The sequence below is a fragment of the Trichosurus vulpecula genome, chromosome 7 (genome assembly GCF_011100635.1).
Source record: "Trichosurus vulpecula isolate mTriVul1 chromosome 7, mTriVul1.pri, whole genome shotgun sequence".
Classification (NCBI taxonomy): domain Eukaryota; kingdom Metazoa; phylum Chordata; class Mammalia; order Diprotodontia; family Phalangeridae; genus Trichosurus; species Trichosurus vulpecula.
The window spans coordinates 123,304,999-123,329,371 of NC_050579.1; the positions used below are offsets into that span (position 1 = coordinate 123,304,999).

At 40.8% G+C, this 24,373-nt stretch overlaps 1 protein-coding gene across 1 annotated transcript in view; it reads left to right on the forward strand.

Annotated features, from left to right (window-relative positions):
- MAP3K5 (mitogen-activated protein kinase kinase kinase 5) overlaps positions 1 to 24,373 on the forward strand; it is a 201,214-nt gene that overhangs the window by 149,191 nt on the left and 27,650 nt on the right. Inside the window, exons 19-24 of the mRNA XM_036767595.1 lie at positions 1,494 to 1,671; positions 6,499 to 6,519; positions 9,644 to 9,821; positions 10,227 to 10,395; positions 17,415 to 17,600; positions 22,502 to 22,607. Of these exons, the coding sequence (XP_036623490.1) occupies positions 1,494 to 1,671; positions 6,499 to 6,519; positions 9,644 to 9,821; positions 10,227 to 10,395; positions 17,415 to 17,600; positions 22,502 to 22,607 (838 nt within the window). The remainder of the gene's footprint in view (positions 1 to 1,493; positions 1,672 to 6,498; positions 6,520 to 9,643; positions 9,822 to 10,226; positions 10,396 to 17,414; positions 17,601 to 22,501; positions 22,608 to 24,373) is intronic.

A 24,373-nucleotide genomic window follows, 5' to 3' on the forward strand; every position in this document is an offset into this window, starting at 1 on the left:
TCCCTTAAACTTTTATTTATTCCTTCCAGTTATTTCCCAATATACACCACATCTGACCTTGCCATTAAATCCCTTTTCTTAACAGAGAAAAACTTAGGCAAAACCCAACCAACAAAGCCTCCATGTCTGACAGCGTACGCATCATTCCATACTTATTGTCTACCATTTGTCAACCAAGAGGATCTAAATATTTTCTCCTCTATTCTCTGGGGCCATGATTAATCATTTCAACTCATCTGAATTCATCAGCATTTTAGTGTTTTTATTTACGTTATTGGAATCCCAATACCTACATTTTGTAGATGAAAAAAAAACAGAGGCCAAGAAAGGAACAGTGATTTGTGTAAATCAAGTTAATAGTAGAACTAAGACTGGAATCCAGTTTTTCAGCCTAACACATCAATATTTGTCTAGATAATACCATCCTGCTTCCCTGTGACAGCCAAGACATATACTTCTGTATGTGTGTATGTATGCATATGTATGTGTGTATATGCCTATATGTATATGTATACATGTCTTCTCATGTATATGTATATGCACACATGCATATATATACACTCATTGTATTATTATGATGCCTATAAATACATTTGTATGTTATCTATGAATATACATATATAAACCTTTATATACATATTATATGAAACCTTTGTTGCAGCCTCTTTATATACACATCTTTATGTACATATACACACACATATATATGTACACACACAGACATACATACATACACACATACACACCTCTTTGTTGCAATACCACTACTTTGAGAAGGTTAAGAAGCCTTCCTTTCTCTTCATAAATTTCTTATTCTCTATACAGTATGCCATTAACTAATTATAATGATAGGTAATAAAAGAGCCGATATTTCATTTGAATATCTCCTGCTATTGACAACAAGTTTGTTGACAAACAATTTTTATTACATTATCTACTTTATAAACTCTAGGCTGTATTTGGTTCTCCTAATCCTGGCATCCCAGCTTATCATTTTTTAGTATCAGCTAGTGGAGAACACATGATTCATTTGTAACTCAAATAGGACTACTTTAGAAATAGTGTATCCTGAATCAAAAGTATGAAGATATCAATGATTAAAAAGAACAAAGCTTATAATAGAAGTAATATGAAAACTTCAAATTAGCATAAAATAAAGCCATATTTCTCGTTTAAAATAGGTGAGGCACATAAAATATCAATTCTTAATCAATGTTAACAGATTCTTCTCTCCGTCTTAACTGTTCATTTGTGAAAACTTTGCTAGGATCTAGGGATGTTCACAATGAATTCTGGTGAACAGAACACGGATTTATGACGAAACGTCTGGGTCTGTTACCAGCTTCACTAATTGTTCTGTGAATCTTTGGTCAGGTAAAAGTAGGATGTTCTTTAGTTAGGGGATTTAGCGAGTAAGATATATGCATAGGAGGTTAGAAGATGTCATCCCACTTAGGGGTAAAGCTTATGGTTTTATTTTCTGTTTCTTTTAGGTAGGGATGTTCAAGATACACCCAGAGATCCCTGAGTCAATGTCAGCAGAGGCCAAGGCCTTCATATTGCACTGTTTTGAACCAGATCCTGACAAAAGGGCCTGTGCCAACGATTTGCTTGTTGATGAGTTCTTAAAAGTTTCCAGCAAAAAGAAGAAGACACAGCCTAAGCTTTCAGGTATGTACCTGCATTGAAGTAGGAGTGAGTCAGCAGGCACGGTGGCAATGCACCTGTAATCCCAGATACCTGCGAGGCTACTACGGATGGATCACTTGAGATAAGGAGTTCTGATCTATAGTAGGCAAAGCTAATTGGGGAGCTGCACTACTTGGCATTAACATGGCGAGGTTGCCTAAGGAGGGATGAACAGGCCCATATCAAAACAAAACAGGTCAAAGTTCCTCTTCTGATCAGAGTGGGACTAAGGTGTGACCTTAAAAAAAATAAAGGAAAAAAGAAATAGAGATGAGTCAAAGTCACTGAATCTAAGCTGAATGAAATGTCAGGTAGGTTATAAATTTAGGTGGCACAGTGGATAGAGTGCTGGACCTGACATCAGGAAGACTCATCCTCCTGAGTTCAAATGTGGCCTCAGACACTTAATAACTGTGTGACCCTGGGCAAGTCACTTAACCTTGGTTGCCTCACTTTCTTCATCTGTCAAATGAGCTGGAAACGGAGATGGCAAATGAGCATTTTTGCCAAGAAAACCCCAAATGGAGTCATAAAGAATAAGACACAACTAAAATGATTGAACAGCAACAAATTATAAATGAATAACTTTCATATGTCCCCAGCTATCACTGGAAATTAGGGATGACCATTATCCAAGGAATCAGAGAGTCTGTTCTTTAACACCAGAATATTGTAGTGTCATAGCATGGTGTTTGAGGTCTAATTATAAACTTCAAAAAGAGGGACTATGTCTTTAACATCCTATTGCTGTAAGTCCTGTTAAAATATATGAGATTCAGTGCTTTGTTCTTGTTGCTGGTACCCAAACTACACTAAATAGAACTTTAAAATATTCTTGTAGTTGTTGAGTACTGTAAATGGCATGTCTCTTTAAACTTCAGGTTTGAGAAAATTCCTGCTGCACCTTCAAGAATGTCTCTGACTGTTGGATAAAATAGATGAAAAATAGGCTTTCAGTTATACAAAATTAAAAAAAATACAGTGAAGGAATATCCCCTTAAAGCAGTTTTCTTGGGGAACTCTCTCCTCCCTCTTTCTCCTAGAGGGATATCATGGCCAACTTCTTCATGGAGGCAGCATGGTACTTTGGAAAGAGCATTGGCCTTGGAGTCAGACAACAGAGGTTCATGTTCCACCTTTGACACTTCAATCAATCAATCATTCATTCAACAAACACTTATTAAGCATAGACACAAAAAATGAAACAATCCCTATTCCCAAGGAACTTAGATTCTAAAGGAGGAAATAACAAGTACATATATAAGTATATACCCCAAAATATGAGAAGAACAAACACAAAGTAGTTATTAAATACAAGGTAGTTTGGGAAGGAGGGCACCAGCAATAGGGCATCAATCTTGAATGAAGAGCGTGATTCTAGGAGGAGGAAAGGAGGGCGTGTGTTCCAGGATGTGCAGGGATGGCCACTGCAAAGAAGGGAGATGGAATATTTTGTGTAGGAAACCAAGAAGGCCAGTTTGGCAGGATCACTGGATTTGGGAAGGCAAATACTGAGGCTGCAAAGACAGTTTGGGGCCAGGTTGTGGAAGACTTTAGAAGTTAAACAGAGAAATTTGCATTTTATCCTAGAAGCACCAGGGAGCAAGTAGGGTTTATTGAGTAGAGGAGTAATATAGTTAGATCTGCACTTAAGGGAAATTAACTTTGGCAGTAATATAGAGGGTAGGCCAGAGTAAGAAGAGACTTTAGGCAGGAAGATCAATTTGGATGCTGCTGCAGTAATCTATGTAAAAGGTGATGAATGTTCTGAACTAAGGAAATGACTCTTAAGTAGAAATAAGGGGTAGAAGATGTTTTTGGAGGTAAAAGGACAATTGACAGAGTATGTGGAGTGAGCAAAAAGTAAGGAGTGGAGGCTATCACCAGGATTGCAAACCTGGGAGACTAGAAGAATTCTGGTGCCTTGGACCGAAATAGGGAAGTTTGGAAGAGGGAATGAGTTTTAAGGAAAAGAGACTGAATTCTGTTTTGGACATACTGAATCTGAGATGCCTCTGGGACATCCATTTTGAAATGTCCAGCAGGCAATTGTTGATGGGGAACTGAGGCTCAAAGAAGAGACAGGAACTGGATATAGAGATCTGAGAGTCATCTTCAGAGAGATGATAAAGCTTAGGGGAGCTGAGAAGTTTCCTAAGAGTATGTAGGGTATGTTCCATATAGAACTGTGGGGGATCCCCAAAGTTAGGGGATGTGATATGGATGATGAAAAATCAAACGAGACTGAAAAGAACAGTCAGGAATGTAGGAAAAGTCGGAGAGTGGTGCCATGAAACCCAAGAGAGGAAAGAGTGTCTGGAAAGAGGGTGTCTTCATCAGTATCAGATATGGCATATGGGTTGAGAAGGATGAGGATCAAGAAAAAAAATCCAATCTGGCGATTGTCGGTAACTTTGGAGAGGACCTTTCAGTTGAGTGAAAAGATCCAAAGTCAGATTGTAAAGAGTTGGGTGAGTGAGAAGAGAGTGAAAGCAAACAATTTTTTTTTCTTTAGGAATTTGGCTGAGAAAGAAAGAGAAGGATATAGGACAATAGCTTGATGGGTCTAGTAAAGATTTTTTTAAGGATGGGAGAAACTTGGGTTTGTTTAAAGGTGGTAGAGAATGAACCAATAAATAAGATGAGGTTGACAATTAAAGGGACAAATGATTGAAGTTGCAAACTGCTGGAGAAGACGAGGGGATTGGCGTTGGCCAGGAGAAGGGCCACCTCACTGTCAAAGACTGAAAGAAGGAAGGAGACAGTGGGAGACAAGGTCAAGAAGTTTTGAAAAGAGGAAACTCAGGTTAAATGGCCCTATTTTCTTGTAAACTAAGGTGAAGTCCTTAGCTGAGAGGAGGGAGAGAAAGGCAATTGGTAAGAGAGGAGAGGAGAGATTTGGAAGAGTTTCTGTGTGGAGTGAGGTGTGAAATTAATGAAAAAGGAATAAAAGGATTGCCATGTTGAGTTGAGTTGAGTGAGTGTCCAGTTGAGGTTAGATGACAATTTCTAGTGCATCCCAGTCAGCACGGTTCTGGGTCTTAGCTCCATTCTGGAGTATGTGAATAAGAGTGAAAGACGAAGGTGGTGGGAGTCTGCCAGGGATAGTGTGTACTTGAATCGGCTAACTATAAGATCAAGAGCAGAAACGAAGGCAAGAGAAGGGATAATGGCCTGAATAAAGGACTGAGGGGTGAATGGATTGAAGATCCTCAACAAAGGAGAGTGCGTTTAGGAGGGATGAGGCAGAGGAGGTTGTTTTCAGAGAGAGAAATGTCAGATTAAGAAAGTGGAATGCTTGTGGGCCATGGTAAGATCCAAGGCGTGGCTGTGCATGGCTGAGGTAGAATGAAACAGTAGGCCATGATATTTAAGACTGAGGAATTGGGAGGTTAGGGAGTTCCTGGGAACATCACCATTGAAATTGTTCCCTAGAACAAAGGCAGAAGTTTGGGAGGAGAGGAAGGTGGTAAGCTAGGTACATTCCCTCTCTTAATGGTGTTGGGGGACCCAGATTGGGTAAAGATTTGCTCAAAGGAGCAAATGTCACTGAGGATCAGTTGATAGTTAAGGGAGAGGAGAAAAGTGACTGTAAGTAGCAAGGAATATTCTGAATCCCTCACCAGGACCAGTTAGGTTGGAGGAGGAGTGAAGGGAATGAGCATAAAGCCAGTGATTGAGAGAATGGCCAGGGATGCAGGGAGGGCAGGAGGGAGCCAGGTCTCAGTGAGGGCTAGTAGATGGAAGGAGCCCTACCTTTGTAAATTTAGACAGGTGGCTTAACATCCCTCAGGTTCTTCATCAGTAAAATGATCAGATTAGACTGGATTCCGGCCACAGAGGTCCCTTGCAGTTATAGATCTAGGATCCTATGATGAGTGAGTGAATTAAAAAGCATTTATTAAGTGCTTACTATGTTCTAGGCATAAATACAAAACAAAAGCTATTCCTGCCCTCAAGGAGCTTACGTTCTTATAGGGGAAGACAACACATATAGGGGACGAGTGGCCATGGAGAGATATTTTGGTTTGGAAAATCATAGAGATGATGAATAGAGCCATAGGAGACTGGACTGACATACCTTTCCAGTGGTAATGGCAATATTGATTTGATTATGGTTCTAGAACTGGAAAAGGTCATTGGGGCAGGGGCAGGGGGGTGAGGTGGGGGGAAGAATATGAGTCTTTTCTCCCAGACACTTAGACATGAATCATAAGGGCCTTTGGGGTAGGACACAAAAATCTGGCTCATTCTCTTTCAATTTTTTTCTCCCGAGATGACTTTTTAAAAATTACTAACAATGTTATTAAAAACTCATTTCAGGAAGGATTTATATATGATATATACATCTATAGACATAGACATATATACATACATATATGTGTGTATACATATACACATTTTTCATGAAATGGGTTCTGAAAATATATACATTTATAGTTTTTTGAAATGAGTTCTCTATATATTATACATCATTTATTTTTATATATTTTAGATGATATATATATATATTATTACCTAAAAATTAGGATACATAATATATATTGTCTGGAAATATATAATAAGATATATCATGCTAAAATATATAATACTTTATCTGAAATACATATTTTCATACACATATATATACATATATATATATATACACACACACACACATATGCTGTCATTTCTTGTCCATTTATTAAAAAGCTATCTTTTGAGAGGAATCTATTCTTCACCCGCCACTTTGATTTTTGGTTAGTTCGTAAGAATGAGAACATACTTACAATGAGAACATACTAAGTCTGCGTATATTTCCTTCTACAGCTCTTTCAGCTGGATCAAATGGTGAGTCTGATTTTTTTTAACCTTTACCTATTTATAGAGCTATTTTTTAAAAATATTCACCCCTCAGGGGAACAAAGCCTCGTGTGTTGTGTGCTCAGCTCTAGCTTCCTTCATCAGTTAGCTTAAATAATTTTATTCTGTTATGTGCCAGTGCTGGCCAAAACAGCAGTAAACCAGATTAGGTAGGTACCCTGTTTAATTATTCTGCCTTAAGTAGATTTTGATTGCTATTTCCTGGTGGTGAGCTGCTGACCATACTCTTTGAAATTTTGGCTTTGAATGTAGTCAGACATCTCAATATTACCTATGTATTAACTAACCACTTTGTAGATTTTCAATCTAAAAATTTTACCCTGTCACCTTGGACTGCAAACTCCAACTGCCAGTTGGTTGGAGCTCCGAGAATGAATTTTCAGCATTAGCCTAAGGAAATCATTACGAGGAAGGCAAATATGCTCCAAAGTGATAGTACAAAGCCAAATGGGAACAATTTTTAAATCATCCATGCCCTGGATTACCCAATGTTTGTTCCTCTCCACTGCATTATTATATTACAATGTGGATAAATAGGTGAAACTGACTTTTTATGGGGTCTAAACATATATCCTTCTTCTTATTTCTGAGAGTGTTGCTCCTGAAGCTTGGGGTGAGAGTCAGAAGACTTAGGTGCCAGTCTTATCTCTACCATTAACTATCTGTGTAGAATTAGCATATCATTTTTATCTCAGTTTCCTCATTTGCAAAATGACAATTGGACTAAATGTTCTCTGACACCTCTGTATAGATATAAAAATCTGTTATCTAAGAGTAATTGTTTGTAAAAAAAAAATTCTTAGTGATTTCTAGAAAAAAAATCAATCAACAATTCTCGTTATTTTTATAAATTTTAGGAGTGAGCAGAGGCAGCACATCTGGGCTACGTAGTCTGTGCCGTTCTTGATACATAAGCACTGTGTATAAAACATGATACAGTCAGCATAGCACAGTATCAGTTGTCTGTTGCTTAAAGGCTCCTTTGCTGTTATCACAGGAGTTAGAATAGGAATGGACCATCAAGATTATCCAGTCTAACTTCACTTTCTTAATAAGAAACCAAGGCCCAGAGAGATGTTACTTGCTGAGATCATGTTAGAAGATGGAAGAGCAAGCCATCTGGAACCCAAACCAGTGTTTTATCCACCATATCAAACTACCTCTTTCTCCACTGAGGCTAGTGCTATTGTTGGTCCATCCCAATGCCAAGAAAAATCAAGTGTCCTAGAGGGTTCTGTGTGGAAATAGGGTTGGTGCTCCTACTGTCTTTGCCTTTAGCTAAAGCACTCAGCTGACAAACATTTATTCAGCATTTGCTACGTGCCAGCTAGGTGGTACAGTGATTAGAGCAATGGGCTTGGAATCAGGAAGACCTGAGTTCAAATTCTACTGCAGACACTTAGTAGTTGTGTGATCCTGGGCAAGTAGGTACTTACTGTCTGCCTCAGTTTCTTCAAACTCTAAAGTGGGGATAATAATTGTTGTCTTTGCTGTTCAGTCGTTTCAGTCGTGTCTGATTCTTCATGACCGCATTTGGGCTTTTCTTGGCAAAGATACTGGAGGGGGGTTGCCATTTCCTTCTCCAGCTCATTTAACAGATGAGGAAACTGAGGCAGACAGGGTTAAGTGACTTGTCCAGAGTCACACAGCTAGTGTATGAGGCCAGATTTGAACTCAGGAAGATGAGTCTTCCTGACTCCAGGCCTGGGGCTCTATCCGCTGTGCCACCTAACTGCCCTGGGGATAACAATAGCACTTACCTTATAGAGTTATTGTGAAGATCCAGTGAGATAACATTGGTAGAGAGCTTACATAATGCCTAGCATATAGTAGCTACTGTGTAAATGCTAGCTAATATTATTATTATTATCTGTGCTTAGCAATTGAAATATAAATAGAAGCAGAGAGACAGTGGTGGGGGGGGCAGCAAGGTGGCACAGGGAGTAGAGCACTGGCCCTGAAGCCAGGAGGACCTGAGTTCAAATCCAGCCTCAGACACTTAACACTTACTACCTGTGTGACCTTAGGCAAGTCACTTAACCCCAATTGCCTTGCCTTCCTCCCTCAAAAAAAAAAAAGACAATCCCTGCCCTCAAAGAGCTTACATTCTAATGAGAGAAGTCAACACATAAAGAGAGCTGAAAAGCAGAGATGGAAGAAAGAGGGTACCTGGAGGAAAGGAGCTGGCATGAACAGTAGAGAAAATATGGTGGAGATGAGTCAGCAGTGAAGCCTGGAGAAGGATGAAGTATGGTGTATTGAATGGGGCCCTCCAGCCCATCATTTACTTGCGGTATGACCATGGGCAAATTATTTAACCACTTTCAAGTTTCTTCCTTTTTTCATCTATACAACAGGCTAATGCTACTTAAACTCCTTCCCAGAGTTCCTCTATGGTCAGTCAGTCAATCAATAAACACTTATTAAACACCTGCTATGGGCCCCCTGCTTGTGCTCAGCACTGGGGATGCAAAAAGAGGCAAAACACAGTCCCTGCCCTTGAGGAGCTCACAGCCGTACCATGCTATATAATTGTGAGCTATTTTCTTTTGGAGTGGTCTTGGAATTTCACCTGTGTGGTAGCTAGGTGGAACAGTGGATAAAACATTGAGTCAGGAAGTCTGGAGTCAGGAAGATTCATCTTCATGAGTTCAAATCTGGCCTCAGACACTCACTAGCTCGTGTGACCCTGGGCAGGTCACTTAACCCTACTTGCCTCAGTTTCCTCATCTGTAAAATGAGCTGGAGAAGGAATTGGCAAACCTCCCTAGGATCTTTGCCAAGAAAACCCCAAATGGGGTCATGAAGATTCAGACACAACTGAAAAAATGACAGAACAAATAAAATCAGCAAATGCTGATGGAATTTCGATAACTCCTGGACCAGGGACTTTCAAACTAACTGAAAACCATTCTGTGTTTAAAGTTAGAGTGTAACTTATAGCTGCTGGTGAGCATGATAGGATCGGAAGTTAAGGTTCTTAATCTTAAAAAGAACCTTCCTATTGTCAACATTTCTTGGATTTGTTGCCTTCTATAAGTGATAGTTTAAAAAATTGATCTTGCTTTTTCCCTTCTTCCTTCATGAACAGAGTATCTTAGGAGCATATCCTTGCCAGTCCCTGTGCTAGTGGAAGACACGAGCAGCAGCAGTGAGTATGGGTCCGTTTCACCTGACACAGATTTAAAAGTGGATCCCTTCTCTTTCAAAACAAGAGCCAAATCCTGTGGAGAAAAAGATGGGAAAGGAATACGGACACTCTTTCTGGGGTAAAGACCTGGCTTGGTTTGAGTGGATAGAGCAGGGGGAGAAGAGGGAGAGAAAGAAGATGAGTAGCAGGAGGGAGGAATGGAGAGAGAGAAAGAAGGGACAAAGGCAGGAAAGAAGGATAGAGAGACAGAAAGGAGGAGGAGGGATAGAAAGATTGAGAGAGAAAGAGAAAGAAGGGAAGAGGGATAGAGAGATTGAGAGAGAAAGGAGGGCAGGAAGGAGGAATAGAGAGATTGAGAGAGAGAGGAAGAAAGGAGGAGTGCGGGAGGGAGAGACAGAGAAAAAGAGAAGGAAGGAGAGGAGAGGGGGCAGGAAGGAGGTAGGGAGAGAGCCAGAGTGAGAGAATAAATTTGTATCTTTGTTTCCTAATTGAAATAATGATTTCAGTGCACACATTTTTATAGTATTCCAGATGAGAATTTTGAAGATCACAGCGCTCCCCCGTCCCCTGAAGAAAAAGATTCTGGATTCTTTATGCTGAGAAAAGACAGTGAACGCAGAGCCACTCTGCATAGGATATTAACAGAAGACCAGGATGAAGTTGCAAGAAACCTAATGGAATCGTTGGCTCAGGTAAAAATCACTTCTGGACCCCATTTTGAAATGTCAGCTGGCAGATTCAGATAGCTGGGCGAGTAACTGTACTGATGATAAACACAAACAGGATCACAAGATCATTAATTTGGAGCTGAGACCATCGAGGCCACTGAGATCCTCCTCTCACTTTGCATGAGGAAGCAGAGAGACAGCAGTAAGATGACTTACCCAGGGTCACGCAGCTAGGAAGTGCCTGAGACAGGATTTGAACCAAATCAAAAGGCTGCTGAGAAGAGTCAGAGCTTGTGGAACAACCAGTGAAGGCAGGGCAGAACTGGGGAGATGGAAGGCTACGTTCCTTCCTCTACAAAATGGGGATCGTGATAGTAACTAATACAATAGTAACTACTTGTTTTGAGAAACAGATAAGATAATGTGTGTAAGGGGCTTTGCTGAAACTTAAAGATTTGGGGGGGTGGCTGGGTGGGTAGAACATTGGCCTTAGAGTCAGGAGGACCTTTGTTCAAATTCAGCCTCTGACACTTCCTAGTTGTTTGACCCTGGGTAAGTCACTTAACCCCGATTGCCTCAAAAAAAAAAAAGGCAAAGATTTTAAGATCATAGATTTAGAACTGCAGGGAACTACAGGAGCCATCTAGTCTAATTTCCTCACTGTACAGAAAAGGGAGTAAGGCCAAAAGGTGCTAAGTGACTTGCCCAGAGTTTCAGTTAGGGTTTGAAGCTAGACTTTGAATTCAGATCTTCCTGATTCCAGGTCCAGCGCCATGTTACCTTACACATGAGCCCAGTAGAAATCAGCCAGTCTCTGCTCTTTTGTTCTATAAGTTTGCAAGCGAGTCACAGAATTTTAAAAATATTTTCCCCCTAGAAACAGTGTTGTTCATGGCAACCAGTTCTCAAGGCCAGCCCATAAAAGCTAATTTAAATCTACAACATCCTAACTTAGAGCATCTGTCCTAGACCCTCTTCACTGTTTGCTCTGACATATGTCACTCGGTAATCTCATCATAGATTTGGCTATAATCTCTATACAGATGATTCCCAGACCTATGTTTGTTGTCGTCGTTAGTTGTTTCAGATGTGTCCAACTCTCCAGTACTGCGTTCGTTGTTGTTCAGTCATTTTCACTCGTTTCCAGCCCTTCATGACCCCGTTTTGGGTTTTCTTGGTAGAGGTCCTGAAGGGGTTTGCTGTTTCCTTCTTCAGTTCGTTTGACAGATGAAGAAACTGAGGCAAACAGGTTTAAGTGACTTGCCCAGGGTCCCACAGCTAGTAAGTGTCTGAGGTCAGATTTGAAGTCAGGTCTTCCCTACTCCAGGCCTGGCACCAAATCCACTGTGCCACCTAGCTGCCATTAGATTTGTATCCCCAACCTTGGTTTCTCTCTTGAGCTACAGTCACCAATTTCCAGCTGCTTCTTGGGTATGTAACTGGATCTCCCAGAGGTATCTCAGAACAGAGCTCATCATTTCTTCTCCTCCAAGCGCTCCCTATTTCCAAACTTACCCATTACTATTGAGGGCGACACCATCTTCCAAGTCACCCAGTCTTCCCAGGCTTCCTACTTCGGGGTCATCCTCTCGGTACCTACCTCCCAGGGTTGTTGGGAGAATCGAACGAAATAGCATGTAAAATGTTCTGCACACCTCAAAGCACTCTATGAATGGTAGATATTATTAGCATCATTCTCAACTCCTCCCTCTCACTCACCTCACATACAGATCCAGGCCATTGACTAATCTTCCCATTTCTACCTTCACAGCATCTCTCATATATGTCTTCTTCCCTCTCATCATAGAGCTGATTCAGGCCCTCATCACCTCTTGCCTGGCCTACCATGATAGCCTCTGACTGATCTCCCTGCCTAAAGTCTCTCCCCACTCCAATCCATACTTCACTCAGCTACCAAGGGGATTTTCCTAAGGTGAAGGTCTGACTGTGTCACATCCCCTGCTCACAGAGCTCCAGCGACTTCCTGTAACCTCCAGGATCCACTATAAACTCCTGTTTGGCATTGAAAACCCCCTAGCCTGGCCCCTTTCTACTTTTCCAGTCTCCTCCACCTTACTCTTCTCCATGTACTCAGAGGTCCAGCTGCACTGACCTGCTTCATGACACTTGCTTTGCAAAAACCCTCGACAGATATTCTCCCATCTGTTTCTCACAACATCCCATCTCCTGGTTCCAGATATTTTCACTGGCCTGTACCCCTATGTTTGGCATTCTCTTTCTCATTTCCATCTCCTGACTTCCCAGCTTCCTTTAAGTCTCAGCTAATAACCTGCCTTTTATAAGAAGCCAAAACTCTTCCCCAGGCCTTCTAAATAGTAGTGCCTTTTCTCTGAGATTATTTCTAGTTTATTCTGTAAATATCTTGTTTGCACTTGGTTGTCTGCATGTTGTCACCCTCATTAGACTGTGAAATTCCTAGGACAGGGACAGTTTTTTGCCATTTTTTTTTACCCTCAGTGCTTAGCGCAATACCTGATGCATAGTAAGCACTTAATAAAATGTTAATTGACTTGACTTTTCCTCTGATCCATTCTCACAGATTCTTCTAGATTTCTGTCCTTAAAGCAAGGAAGGAAAAAAAGCCCTCATGAGCCTTTCTAGGGACTTTTAGTCCAAGTAACAAGGGCAGATGAGAGGGTCAGAAATAAAATTTCAAGAAATCCTTAATAAAAGGCTCACCCTGAAATTTGCTCTGTGTATTTATTGGAATAGATGTAGAACTAGACCTCATTCAGTTCCGTTCAATCTGCATTTTTGTTGTTGTAGTGTATCAGACACTCTGCAGGCCTCTGGGACTATAAAGATAAAAACCAATTATTTTTTGTGCCCAAGGAACTTACATCCTGTTGGCCTTGCATACAGATAAAGAAGTATGAAATATGAATAATGTCAGGAGAGAGAAGAGAGCTAATAACTTGGGTGGAGGGAAGATGGAAATCCTCTTCCTTGGCTCCTCCTTGCTCCATAGTTCATGTTTCTTCTTGATGGTCCAGTTCAATCCGATATAACCTTTTCAATCCTAGAACTTGGGCTTCTAGCTCTGAGTTCCTTCCATAAAAGAAATGCTCTTTCCCTCCTTTGGCTCTTCCCCTACTTCCTTCAATTCATAGATACAATCAAAAGAAAATATCGCTCAGGTATTAATAGAAGCTTTGGGGGCACACAGACAATGGAATTAATGTTCACCCGCATTTCAGAGAAAAACCTGGACTCTTTTAGCCTTCCTTTGGAAAGAAGGAAGACCATCTCGTATATGTCACCAGAGGAACTGAGGAAGAAGCTCTAGAAGGAAAGGTACAGGATAGAGCTGCTGAGAATGGTAGATTGGAAGGATGGAACCCAACATGGGCAATACGGTTTTGTGGGAGGGAGGAGCCATAGTAGAGATTCATCTCTCCCAACCTTTCTCCTCAATTTTGATTTGGTGTGGGGGCTGTTTTTTTATTATTATTTTTTATTTATAATTTTTATTTTGTTGTATTATATATTATTTTATTATTTATTTAATGTCTATTCATTTTATTTATTGTATTTTTATTTGATTATTATTTCTCCACTTCCCTTCACCAACCCTGCCCTTTACTGGGTCTGAAGCCAAATAAGCAATGTAGGCCAAGTTTGGGTGGGGTGGCTGGAGAGGAAGTGAATAAACAAATGATGGGTTTGTGGCATCAAGAGGAAAGATGAAAGAAATAGGTGAGGGAAGGAAGGGTGGTTCCTCTAGTTGCTTTTCTTGGGTCTATGGCAGCTCTTTCTATGCAAGAGATATATACATGTTGAATATACATGAATTAGACGCTTTCTTTATACCGGATGGCCCAAAGGTCTTGGTGCAGTTTTAAGCTGTGATTAAGTTTTATAGTAAGCTATCACAGCATAAAACTGCACCAAGACCTTTGGGACACCCTGTATTAATAATCACAGCATACTTTTCTAATTCAGAAGGCATATTTATTTGCCAGATTTCCTTCAAAGATATAGAGTTGAATTTTGAATACTGGATTTGGTACAAGAGGCATAGGAGGGAAAATGCTAGCCATGGAACCAGGAAGAACCGGGTTCAAAATCTCCCTCGGGCCCTTACTGAGCCCCGCTATCCTTATCTGTGAAATGAAGGACAGGACTCAGTATCTCTCAAGTTCCCTCCAAGCTCTAAACCTGTGATCTTACAAATCAAGTGGTGTTATAATTGCACTTTTAGAAAAAATGAAATAGGGAAGGATGGAGTCAGTTGACCACCGCACAGTGAATTAATAGCCATCAGGAAAGAGAATCCAGGTGCCTGTGGTAGATGCCTGTTGTTGCTTAATTGTTTTGTCGTGTCTGACTCTCTGTGAACCGTGGATGTTGTCCGTGGGGTTTTCTTGGCGGATACTGGAGTGGTTTGCCATTTCCTTCTCCAGTGTGTTCCCATTTTACAGAAGGGGAACTGAGGCAAGTAGGGGTTAAGTGATTTGCCAAGGGTCACACAGCTAGTAAGTGTCTGAGGCTGGATTTGAACTCAGATCTTCCTGACTCCGGGCGTAGTCCTCTATCTGCTGTACCACCTGTCCACCCCTTGTAGATGCTTAGGAATATCCTAATGATGACATCTCATAGCTTTTTTTTTCTTTAAAGAATTACAATATAGCTGGCTTGCTTTTCTTTGAATTCAGTTGCTGGTCGTCCCCCACCCACCCCCAGCACTTACCACAATGTGTGGCACATAGTAGGTCCTTAATAAGTTCTCTCTTAATGGATGTATGTTTCTGTCCCTGCTCCATAGAACACTGTGGTTTCTAGTTCTAAAATGCCACAGATGTGAAATGGCCTTAAAGAAGAACATTGAATTTGCTTATTAAATGTTGATGAGTCTATGAAATATTATTGTGAGTGAATCAGACTCTCCGCTTAATAGAGCTACTCTCTGGTATAAATCAGGCCTCTCTTTGAGGCACTTTAAGGAATACCCAGGGAAACACATGAATTCGACCAATATTACATAAGCCAGATAAATAGGACTTAAAATGATACCATATAGAGAAAGGCTAAAGCACTAAATGTTCCCTCTTAGGACATTGGTACAGGGACAAGAAGCAATGTGGTTTTCTGTTACAAAAACAAAGCCAATGCCAAAAAAGTTTGCTATCTAAACTTTTTTCACCAACAGGCAGATTTTTCAGGAAGATAAAATGTCTGGATAGCTAACACGTTTTCTCCTTGACTCCTTTTTTCAATTTGCATTGTTATGATTTTGTTTATTTTTCTACCCCAACTGCAGTTCAGTTTCAATTTAGAAAAAATAAGTTTTATAGCTTTTGTGGTCTATAAATTGGGCAAAAGAAAGGAAAAGAGAAGTCTTTGAATGATGGCTACAAGTCTTCTTATGGGCAGCTAGGTGGTGCAGTGGATGGAGTGCTGGGCCTGGAGTCAGGAAGATTCTTCTTCTTGAGTTCAAATCTGGCCTCAGACACTTAGCTTAACTGTGTGACCCTGGGTGAGTCACTTCACCCTGCTGGCCTCAGTTTCCTCCTCTGTCAAATGAGCTGGAAAAGGAAATGGCAAACCTCTCCAGTATCTCTGTCAAGAAAACCCCAGATGGGGTCACAAAGAGTCAGTCACGACAGAAACGACTGAACTAGTATTCTTTGAGAAAAGCTTTGCATGTAAAATGTAGTCATGTAATGCAGGTACCCTGAACATTTTAAAGGAAAAAAGGATAGTCCGACATATCTTTTTGTAGCCCCTCATAAGGCACAACTCGAGAATCTAGTTTGACAATGTGTCTAAATGATTAATGAGAGGCAGCTAGGTGGAGCAGGGAGTAGAGCACCCGCCCTGGAGTCAGGAGGACCTGAGTTCAAATCCAGCCTCAGACACTTGGTGCACTTACTATCTCTGTAACCTTGGGCAAGTCACTGAACCCCAATTGTCCTGCCTTCCTCCCTCAAAAGAAATGGTTAACGAATTGTGGATTTATTATAATGAATTTGCACCTTTGGAAAAAAGAAATGAGAAGAGATGTTCATCATCTCTGATCCCCACAAATCCGAATATTTTCTTCCTCCTCAGATGTTCCTAGAACATTCTATCTAGCTTTTATCCTTTCCCTCTTTCATTCTCTACCTGATAATATATTTATCTCTGCATATGTCATACAAGCCAGGTGGCTCAGTGGATAGAGCTCTGGGTATTGGCTCGGCATCAAGAAGCCCGGCATCGAATTCCACCTCAAACGCTAGCTGGATGACCCTGGGCAAGTCACTTAAGTTCTATTGGCCTCAGTTTCCTCAGCTGTAAAATGTGGATAATGCTAACAGCATCTACCTCACAGAGTTGTTGTGAGGGTCAGATGAAGTAATAGTTGTAAAGGACTTCACATAAGTGTGTGACACATAGTAGGTGCTTCATAAATGCTTCTTCCAGGGTAGCTAGGTAGCACAGTGGATAGAGTAGCAGCCCTGAAATCAGGAGGACTACCTGAGTTCAGATTCAACCTCAGACACTTACTAGCTGTGTGACCCTGGGCAGTTCGCTTAACTCCAATTACCTCTAATAAATAAGTGCTTCTTCCCTTCCCTCCCTAAATAAACAGAAGAGAAGCACCATCTTTGTATCCCAGGAACCTAGCACAGTGTTTTGAACATCTTAGGCACTGAATAAAAAATAACCATAACAATCATTTCCTTTCCAGTGTGGATTCCCCCATACCCAACTGAGGTCCCTTCCAACTCTCAAATTCTATGAATTAAATTGCTAAAGGCATGGCTTAGTTTTTAATGTTAAATGACAGTTTATTTTCTAGTGTTTTTATGTGTCACAAATACAAAAGGATAAGGAGGAGGAAAGTCTTTCATGGGAATAACATTTCTCACTCAGAGCAAAGCAAATAAAGTTGAGAGAGAATTTGTCAGAATTCTTACATTTTGCTTAAAGTATCTTTGTCTGCATCCATCAATGATTAAAATCATGGGGGGAGGGAGGGGATGAAGAAAAAGTTTTGGGGATGGGCTTTTTACCTAACAAGCTGATTTCTTCACCAGGGAGCTGAGACACCCAAACTCAGATGGGAACACATCACAACTTTAGTCGCAAGCCTCAGAGAGTTTGTGAGGTCAACGGATCGAAAAATCATAGCCACCACCCTGTCAAAGCTGAAGCTGGAGCTGGACTTTGATAGCCACGGCATCAGTCAAGTCCAAGTGGTTCTGTTCGGTTTCCAAGATGCTGTAAGTACAGCCCCTCTCACCCTGGCCTTCTTAAAAGCCAGGCTAAGATTCATGAACCACATGGGAGAGAAGTGAAATTGTCTTCTCTTAATTTTTCTTTATTTAAAAAAATGGATTCCAGTCACTGCTGATGAAGCACCTGCCTTCTTACAATTATACTTCTAAAAAAATAAAAGGGCGTATTTTCAGGTTTGTTTTTTTGTTTTTGTTTTTGTTTTTTGAGGAGGGAGTGAGTTACAGAACCAAAAAACCACATTTAAGAGACTGTTATCAAATGTTACACCATATACGTGTGTGTGTGTGTAGTATTTGATATCTGTATATTTCATTTTATAGATAGATATAAATCATTTTGCAAACTTTAAAGTGCTTCTATTATATAAGCAAGTAAAGAAAGAAAAGCTGGAATTTTTTTAATTTTAAAAATACTACTCATGTATTAATGTATTTGTGTTCCCTAGCATCAGCCTAATCACCATGGAAAACAGCTAAATTGACAAACCTCTCCCGGAGCTGAACTTTGTGCTTATGAAATCATGCAGTAGTGGTCATCATATTTATTTTGATGACTTTAGCAGCCCCATAGCATTCTTCAGCCTCGTACTTTCTTTGCACTGGAGTGCGACATCTGGTGGTCATTGGGAATAGGAAATAGAACAAATGGTGTTGGATCTGGCCCCAGCTCCATAAAATCAGTACTTTGTCCTTTTGGCTTCCTTCCTAATGTTTGTTTTTTGTTTTCTTTTTTCCCCTAAGTCTGTCCATTCTAGAAATGTTTTCTATTCCCTAGCTGGTAGTGTACTCCAGACTTCTGTCCATCACTGAGTCGACAAAAATCCCACATGACCCAGTAAGAGAGTTTGTTGTTTTTTCTCTCTAAAAGTACATTGCTCCAGCATGGCCTTCCTTTTGATATAATAGCCCTGCTAGAGCCTGTTAGAGGCATTATCCAAAAATAAGATGGATGATCTTGTCTGTCTTAACTGCTTACTACGTTTTCTGTACCTTGCTTCCGTGAGCTTATCTCCAAGAAGCCATTATGATGCCTAAGAGAACAGAAGAGGGGAATTTGGGGTATGTGGCAAAAAGTGGTTTGTAGACCATGGTCTTAATATAGAGAGAGCCAAAGAACTAAACTCATCATTACTGCTTCCCAATATATTTAATTGCTTCTCTCTGCAGTCTGATTTATTGTATTATTGTGGTCACTCATTGAAGAAAGGGACAGGAAAAGGCAATTTTTCAGAGCCTCTTATGTGGCAGGCACCGTGCTAAGCGCTTTCAAATACTCTCTAATTTGATCCTCCCAACCACCTGGAGAGATAGATGCTACGTGATCTCCATTTTATAATTGAGAAACTGAGGCAAACCTGATACCTTGATTACTACAGTCACAGCAGGGTCTGCCTGCCTCAAGTCTCTCCCCAGTCCAATCCATTTTCCATTCAGCCACTAAAGTGATTTTCCTAAAATACACGTCTAATCATGTCACAGACACTCCCTACTCAGTAAACTCCAATGGCTTCTTGTTATCTCCAGGATCAAATACAAAATGCTCTGTTTGGCATTCAAAGACCTTTCATGACCTAGCTGCCTCCTACTTTTCCGATACATACTCTTCAGTCCAATGACACTGGCCTCCTGGGTGTTCCACAGACAAGACATTCCATCAAGTCTTTTTCTGTGACTGTCCTCTGTTCCTGGAACACTTGCAGTCCTCTGTGCAGAACTACTGACCTCCTAGGCTTTCTTTAAGTCCCAACTAAAATCGCACCTTGTGCAGGAAGCCTCCTCCAACTCTTCTTAATTCTAATGCTTTCCCTTAATTATTTCCTGTTCATCCTGCATGTAACTTACTTTCTATATATTTGTTTGCATGTTGTCTTCCTCATTAGATTATAAGCACCTTGAGGGCAGCGACTGTCTTTTGCCTCTTTTTGTACCCTCAGCGCTTAGCACGGTGCCTGGCACATAGTGGGCACTTAATAAAGGTTTATGTAATTGAATTCAAACAATTTGGCAAGTTGATTTACTTGCCTAAGGACACATGGCTAGTAAGTATCTGAATCTGGATTCGAACTTAGATCTTCCTGTCTCCATTTCGCCACCTATATGCCTCTCAGACACTTTCTGTAGTGTTCTCTGGGGCCTTGTAGCAAGTCATTGGATCTCTGCAAAATAGAGACAAAAAGCCTCCTACTTTCTTTAGATACTGTAAGTTCCTAAAATGGTAATAAAATGTATTAACAATAAGATGTTGTTTCATAAATGCTAAAGGGGAATGAAAACCAGGCCTGGGGGAATGTAACACTTCATTTTGTTCTGGAAGTAGAATGAAATAGTCTGGTTAATTTGCAGTTGCCCACACTTCTGGCTTCCAGCCTGGAAGTTAGAAAGCAAATTAGCCAGTTAGATTCAGATTCAGAGATGTTGAATCTCAGGCCTGGGCAAGGGGCCCATTTCACCAGGACATACAGAAAATACTATCTCTGTTGATTCTTCCCTTCGAGAGGACCCAGAGAAGAGTCTGTGTTTCTTTGTTGCTTTTAATCACCCGTGTGTGTGTGTGTGTGTGTGTGTGTGTGTAAGGGGTGGGGTGGTGTAAGTTGCCAAAGGGGGTAATCATTCCATTTCATTGAATAGGGCCATCCCATCACTATCAACAGTGGTGCAAGTTCACCACTTAAATGATTTGGTGGAAACAAGGTTTAGCCACAAGGTGTTCTTGGAACTAGAAGAGGTCCAGGAATGAACTTGGCTTTCCTCAGGAGTAGCCCCTCTGAGCCTAGGTGGACTCAGTACCAAATGAAGGGATTTAGGTATAAATAGACCAGTGTGAGAATTTTTACCACTTAAATACCAGTTGCATCATCAGCTGTGAGGAAGGCAGTTGTCTCACTGTTGAGGTCAGCCTCTTCAAAGCTGGCCTTTCAGATGGGGCCCAGAGTGGTACTAGGCAGATTGCTTCTTTCCTCAAAGCCCCACTGCAGCTCCTGCTAACAATTAGTGGGTCTATTCCAGAATAAATAAATCAGTTGAATTTAGCCTGATTGTGTAATGTTTTGTGTCAAAATGATAACAAGCATATTTATTGAATCTTTTCTGTACCATTCTCTTTCTTAATGTGTCAGTTATAATTTAATGCATTTTCCCATGCAAATGCTCAGAACATATTTAATGCTTAGCCATGGCAGCATAAAATCTTTAAAAGGAGCAGGTTATTGGCAGTTTTACAGATACTGATTATTTACCTACCTTACAGCAATGTTCGAGCTGATGAGAGAAACCTCAGGGACGCCAACCAGTAGGTACAGTCTAAATGCTCCTTTTTTTTTCCTCTTAGACCACTAGGCTGTGCTGCAGTACTTTATTTCAGTCAAGGAGTAGTTTAACATCCCTGGTGCACAGCATTTTTTTTTAATCTCAAAATCATCCTTTACTGTTACAACAACCCGGGTTGTTATTATAGCATTTATATAGCTCCTACTGTGTGCCTTTTACTACGTGCCAGGTACAGTGCTAAGCACTTTACAATACAATTATTATCTCATTTAATTTGATCCTTACAACAACCTTGGGAGGTGGAGGCTGTTATGAGCCCTGCTTTACAGAGGAGAAGACTGTGTCTGAGAGAGAGCGAGTGACTTGGCCAGAATCACAACTATAGAAGGATCTCAAGCCAGGTTTGAAACTCAGATCATCCTGACTCCAGATCCAGCGCGCCATCCACCACACCTCCTAGCTGCCTGTACTATGCAGTGGTGTCAAACTCAAATAGAAATGGGGGCCACCGTACATAAGGATCCCTGTGCTGCGTGTTAACTTAGTTTTAAAATGGGATGTTGTCCTTCTTGTTGTTGAGTTGTTTCAGTAGCTTCTGACTCTTTGTGACCCCATTTGGGGTTTTCTTGGCAGTACTGGAGTAGTTTGCCATTTCTTTCTCCAGCTCAGGGTTAAGTGACTTGCCCAGAATCACACAGCTAGTAGGTGTCTGTAACCAAATTTAAACTCAGGTCTTCCTGACTCCAGTCCGCCTAAATATAATATTATCTTTGTTGTATTGTATTTTTTTTATTTTGTTAAATATTCACCAGTTACATTGTAATGTGGTTCAGGCCGTTCTCTATGGCCACTTATGGACCATGGGCTGTACATTTGACACTTCTGGTTTAGTGGAAAGAGCATAGGACTTAGGAGATCTGGTCAGTTCAATTTCATAGCTTCATCACCTAATTTTGTGATTGGAAAGTCACTTAAACTGTGCCTCAGTTTCTTCATCTGCAAAAAAAGGGGACAATAATATTTCCATTACCTTTCTCACCAGGTTGTTGTGAGGAAAGGCTTTTGTAAACTGTAAAGCACTGAGTAACCAAATTGTTATTACAGGAAGAATTTCATTCAAAAAGACCAACTGGTATATTGACACCAACAGAAACACAGGTCCTTGATGCGCTGCAATCTGAGTTGGTATAGAATCAGAACAAGACCACAACGCCAAAAATTGGATGGTTTTAAGCTCTATTACAGCGCCTGCTGGTTACTGTGTGTTTAATACAGATGTAATATTAGATTGTTGTTGAAATCCAGAAGGCTGAGTTGTTATTACAGGAATAATTTAATTCAAAAAGACCAACTAGTATATTGACTTTTTTTTCCCTCTAAACCTCTGATTTCATTAGTGGAACAAACTGCCAGAGAAGAGTGCCCTTTTTCCAGTGCAAATGGGCAACTCTTTAGCAACTTGAAGTCCTAGAGAGTCATTGGTATGTTTTTTAAGAGACCAGACTCGAACCTGGGTTCCCCTGACCCCAAGGCTGTCAATCCATCCCCAGCGCCATATTGCCTCTTAGTGTATTGAGGATGAAATGACCATTTTTCTTCGTGTCGTTTTCTTTCTCCAGGTCAATAAAGTCCTTCGGAATCACAACATCAAGCCTCACTGGATGTTCGCCTTAGACAGCATCATCCGAAAAGCGGTCCAAACAGCCATTACCATTCTAGTTCCAGGTTAGGAACATTTCATTACTCTGAAAATATTTTCTATCTAAACAGCATCCCTAACTGTAGATCCGTTGTTCCTAATGGCTCATGGGTGCGTTGAAGAACGCCATTGGCTGCCTTTCAGTCAGTAACATCCCAGCTAATATTTGTTGGGGTTGGGGTTGGGGCGGGGGTGGGAATGTGTGTCAGGCATTGTTCTAAGCACTTTACACATGTTATCTCATTTGGTCTTCTGCAAGGTAGGTGCCCGTAGTACAGCAGTTCATTTATTTGCCCAGGGCAATACAACTGATAAGTGTCTGAGGAGCGATTTGAACTCTGGTCTTCCTAATTCCCAGCCCAGGGCTCTATCCACTGTGCCACCTAATTGCCTCAGTGTTAATTAGTAACATATTGGGCATTATGGCTAGTTACAGAACATAAAGAAGACCCGGTCCTGGTCCTTCAAAGAGCTTTTATAATACAACTGAGATAGGGCATATACAGCGATGATGAATATTAGCATATATTTAAATACACAGATATTTACACATGCAAACAAATTAATATATGCCTCTATATCACTGAAGCAGATGAAGGGTTTTGTTGGGAGTACAAAAGAGGTCTGGAGATTTTAGTCAAGGAGATTTCTTATGATGCGAATGAGTATTTGCCCTCTGAAGTGTGGAAGGTAATTATATGACATATTAGGCTCTGTCTGTGTCCCCTTCTTTATCTACATCTTTTCTCATGGATACTTCACTGGCTTCAATGGGTTCCATTAGTATCTTAGGCAAATGACTCCCATATCTCTAGATCCAATTCTAGTATCCTTCCTAAGCTCTGATCTTAACTGCCTATTGGATATTTCAAACTCTAAGTTCTATAGGCCTCTCAAACTTAATAAGTCATAAACAGAGCTCATTATCCTTTCCCCAAAACCCACTCTTCTTCCTGATTTCCCTGATTGCGTCAAGGGCACCATCGTCCTTCAGGGCACCATCGTCCTTCTGGGCACCCCGGGTCACATACACAGGGTCACCTTAGACTTTTCACTCTCCCCACTTCCCATCTCCAGTCATTTGCCCAGTCTTGTCATATCTTTCCCCACAACTGCTCTTGCATCCATCCCCTTCTCTTTATTCACATAGCCATAGCCACCACCTTAATCTAGGACTTTATCATCTCTTTCCTGGGCTGTTTTCTATTAATTGGTTTCCCTGCCACAAATCTCTGCCCTGCCCAATCCAACTTCCATGAAACTGCCAAAATTATATTCCTAAAACAGTTCTGACTCTATTGATTCCCTGTTCAAAAAGTTCTAGTGGCTTCCTCTCTTCCTCTTTAAAAATATAAGTGTTCACATCTTTTATTTTTATATTACCTTAATTTCCAAATGTATGCTGTGCATGCGCGTGCGCGCGCGCACACACACACAGAGCCATCATCTCTATTCAGGAATGGAAAGGTGGGGTGGGGGGGTGGGGAGGAGCAATTCAGCAAAACTAACAAAGATATCAACTGAATTTGTCAGAATACACTGTGTTCCATACTCCCAATCCCTTACAAAGAAGGTAGGGAAGCACATCTTTTCATCTCTTTTTCTGGGCCAAACATTCTCATTTTGTTTGTCTAGAAGCTTCCTATTACCTCTAGGAGAAAATGTCAACTCTTCTGTTTAGCATTTAAAGTCCTGCATAATATAGCTCTAGCCCACCTTTCTAGCCTGGCCAAAATTTTCTGCTTGCTATTCCTCATGCACAACACTGAATCTTCAATCTCTATGCCTTTAT